Source organism: Micropterus dolomieu, linkage group LG02 (genome assembly GCF_021292245.1).
Source record: "Micropterus dolomieu isolate WLL.071019.BEF.003 ecotype Adirondacks linkage group LG02, ASM2129224v1, whole genome shotgun sequence".
NCBI lineage: Eukaryota > Metazoa > Chordata > Actinopteri > Centrarchiformes > Centrarchidae > Micropterus > Micropterus dolomieu.
The window spans coordinates 19,508,199-19,510,972 of NC_060151.1; the positions used below are offsets into that span (position 1 = coordinate 19,508,199).

At 40.5% G+C, this 2,774-nt stretch overlaps 1 protein-coding gene across 2 annotated transcripts in view; it reads right to left on the bottom strand.

Moving 5' to 3' along the window:
- The window catches only part of LOC123967483 (protein tweety homolog 2-like), a 30,972-nt gene that overhangs the window by 20,701 nt on the left and 7,497 nt on the right, over positions 1 to 2,774 (bottom strand). For both annotated transcript variants that reach the window (XM_046043590.1, XM_046043591.1), the window contains exon 3: positions 185 to 296. In XM_046043590.1, the coding sequence (XP_045899546.1) occupies positions 185 to 296 (112 nt within the window). The remainder of the gene's footprint in view (positions 1 to 184; positions 297 to 2,774) is intronic.

Here is a 2,774-nt window from a genome sequence, read left to right on the forward strand (position 1 = left end):
ATGGGACAAGCACTTATTCATTCATTTTCATATTTCTTACAACACTGACACATTAATTGCCTGGTCAACTTGCACTGATTAAACCGGAAACTTCTTAAATTGTAACTAATACAAAAAAAAAACATTTATTTCAACGATGCTGATATGATTGGACATTGTAGAGAGCTTGGGAGACTTCTCTCACCAGATTGTTGATGCCACCCAATGTGTGATTGGCATTGGAGAGCGAGTAGGTCAGCTGGTACACCCCATCGTTGGTCTCACTGTTTCCATAGAAACCTACTCCTACTGCAGAACTGGAAAAAAGGAGAGATTCAGATTAAATTAATAAATAAATAAACATAATTCCCTGTTTGTTTCACCATGGTGCTTCTGCATTATGGATTGCATGGGGTTATTACATGACAAGTAAGACAAAGATATGTTATTCATAATTTCCCAAAGGGGAGACATTGAGACTGCCAGGAAAAGCTTTATATTGTTCTTATTCATACCATTGATTTTCATAATCGACAAATAATCGACTAAAACATGCTACCGGCAACTGAAATATTTTCAACAAATTCTTGAATAAATGAAGGCATTTTTGGTTAGGCACACAATATGTGTTTAAGAAACAGTTATAAGATTATGAGTCATTTTTACATTTGTCAAAAGTCTTTATTAAGTCTGGTCACCTATGCTACATCCTCCACTCATCACTTCCTCCTGGCTGATATGTGAAAGACAGAATGTTCATATTTGTCATATTTCTTCATTTATGATCTTTCAGCATTAACTTTAAATTTGTTATCCCATTCATGGCTAGAACCACATCAGAATTCTGTTCATCGGAAAATGTATCACAGTGGAATACACACCATCCCTATTTCCCACCTTCCAGCAGCCTGAGCCTCTGTAATAGGGAGGATTTGTGTCCCATCCCCCGGAATCAGTATAACCCCACTGCTGACTGCGATGATACAATTTCATCATAGTCGATTGCATTCAGGCCACTCTATTCAAAGGTTGGAGGTTTGTAACAAGTTGACCCGCATTTAGGGTCTGTTTTCATAGCCAGAGGTGTGTGCTCATCATTCAGACCTCACATAGCAGAAAGTCAGAACAGGATTGCTGTTTCTGGTACACCACACACACAAAAAGGGTAACTATTGTCAGTCCCAGTCCATTCTAACAAGACTGTTAACACCATCTGTGCTGCAAAACCACAAAATCAGCCTCAGCCAGGTAGACATATGGACAGGTTAACATGCATCATCCTCCACAGTGACACAAAGACAATGAAGGAAGTTAGGTAAGTGCAAAGAGAGGATGTGGAGTCTTATTTTATTGTAGCATCTAATACATCCTGTCAGGGTGTGTGCAATATTTCTCTGTGAATACATTATGTGTATAGGTGTATGTGCATGTGTGTGTGTTTCATTTTGTGTCCGCCAGCATCCTGGACTGTAACCTTGTAAGCATAATTAAAACCAATGCCTGTATCTCCTCCATTAAACCAGATCCCCCTGGTTATGATTAGGGGCACTGGGGGCATGCCCTGTGCAATACAGACTGAGCAGAAAAATAGATGCAATTACAGTAATCCTGTGCCCAAACTACATGGATGGGGTTATCAAAATGACTTTATTCAGCTAGTTAAAGAAAACTGAATTATTATAATAATTATACAGCAGGTCAGTTCTGAATTCAGAGGATGCTCTGGTTGATATTACAGCCTAACAATTTGACGTCAGCAGCTGTTTGTACTGTTTTGTCACGATTATAGGAGCTACATTGTTGTGATGCACGGATTGGCTCTGACAATAGGCCTATCTGAATAAGCATGTACACATAAATCATCCACCAACTCAACTAATTATGTTCTCAGATTTATCCCACCTCTACCGGTCCTTTTAACTTTCCAGGTGATTTCTTTATTGTGTTGATGTATGAGTGTTTTCTTTAATGGTTTACTTTCATGATTAGAGAGGCTGCTGTCAGTCATTTTAAACGTTTCCATGCGCAGTAATGTCACAGCAAATGCCGTGGGACATTTATGCAGCAAAACTATAAACTGTAGTTATAAACTTGACAGGACAGACAGAGGAAACAGAATTCAACTTTTAGCCTCTGAAATGTTAAGATCCTCTGATGGAGCTCAGAATTGATCAGGAGGAGGTCTGCTTTACTCCAAACAGTTTCACTGTATGAACTGGGCTGTGTGAGACCTTTCGGGTGTGGAGAAGAACACAAAATATTAATTAACGTTAAATTCTGACTGATCCTGTCGGCGTCTCGGGAGATTGTGCCCCGCGCGGAAATGGGCACAGCGTCTGTCTTAATGGGGAGATGCTTCACCCTATTTTACCCACCCCGTAATTCACAGTGCTCTCAGTTACTGCACGCACATGGTTTTCATGTGTTTTCCCAAGTGTAGACACTGAGCGTGGACCAGATATTCAAGTTGAAATAAGGGTGGCGACGGTATAATCAGCTGCGCCCGCATGGCTTACTTTTACGTAGATTGTGTTATCAATGGTTTTTATTCAAGTGATTTTATTTATACATAGCCTGCATACATATAATTACGGAGGTCCGGGCCTCGGTGACCTCATATGACCATGCTTGTACCCACTCTGTATTGAAAGGAAAGTGTGTAAGTGTGTGCCCATATACAGTCGTGTCATGCGCTCATTTCTACTATGCAGCACCCCTAAGCGAAAATGTCTTCACGTGCGCCTGTTTGTGTTCCTGTTTAGCGTGGCGGCCTGGACATTGAGCTCTTCATTAAC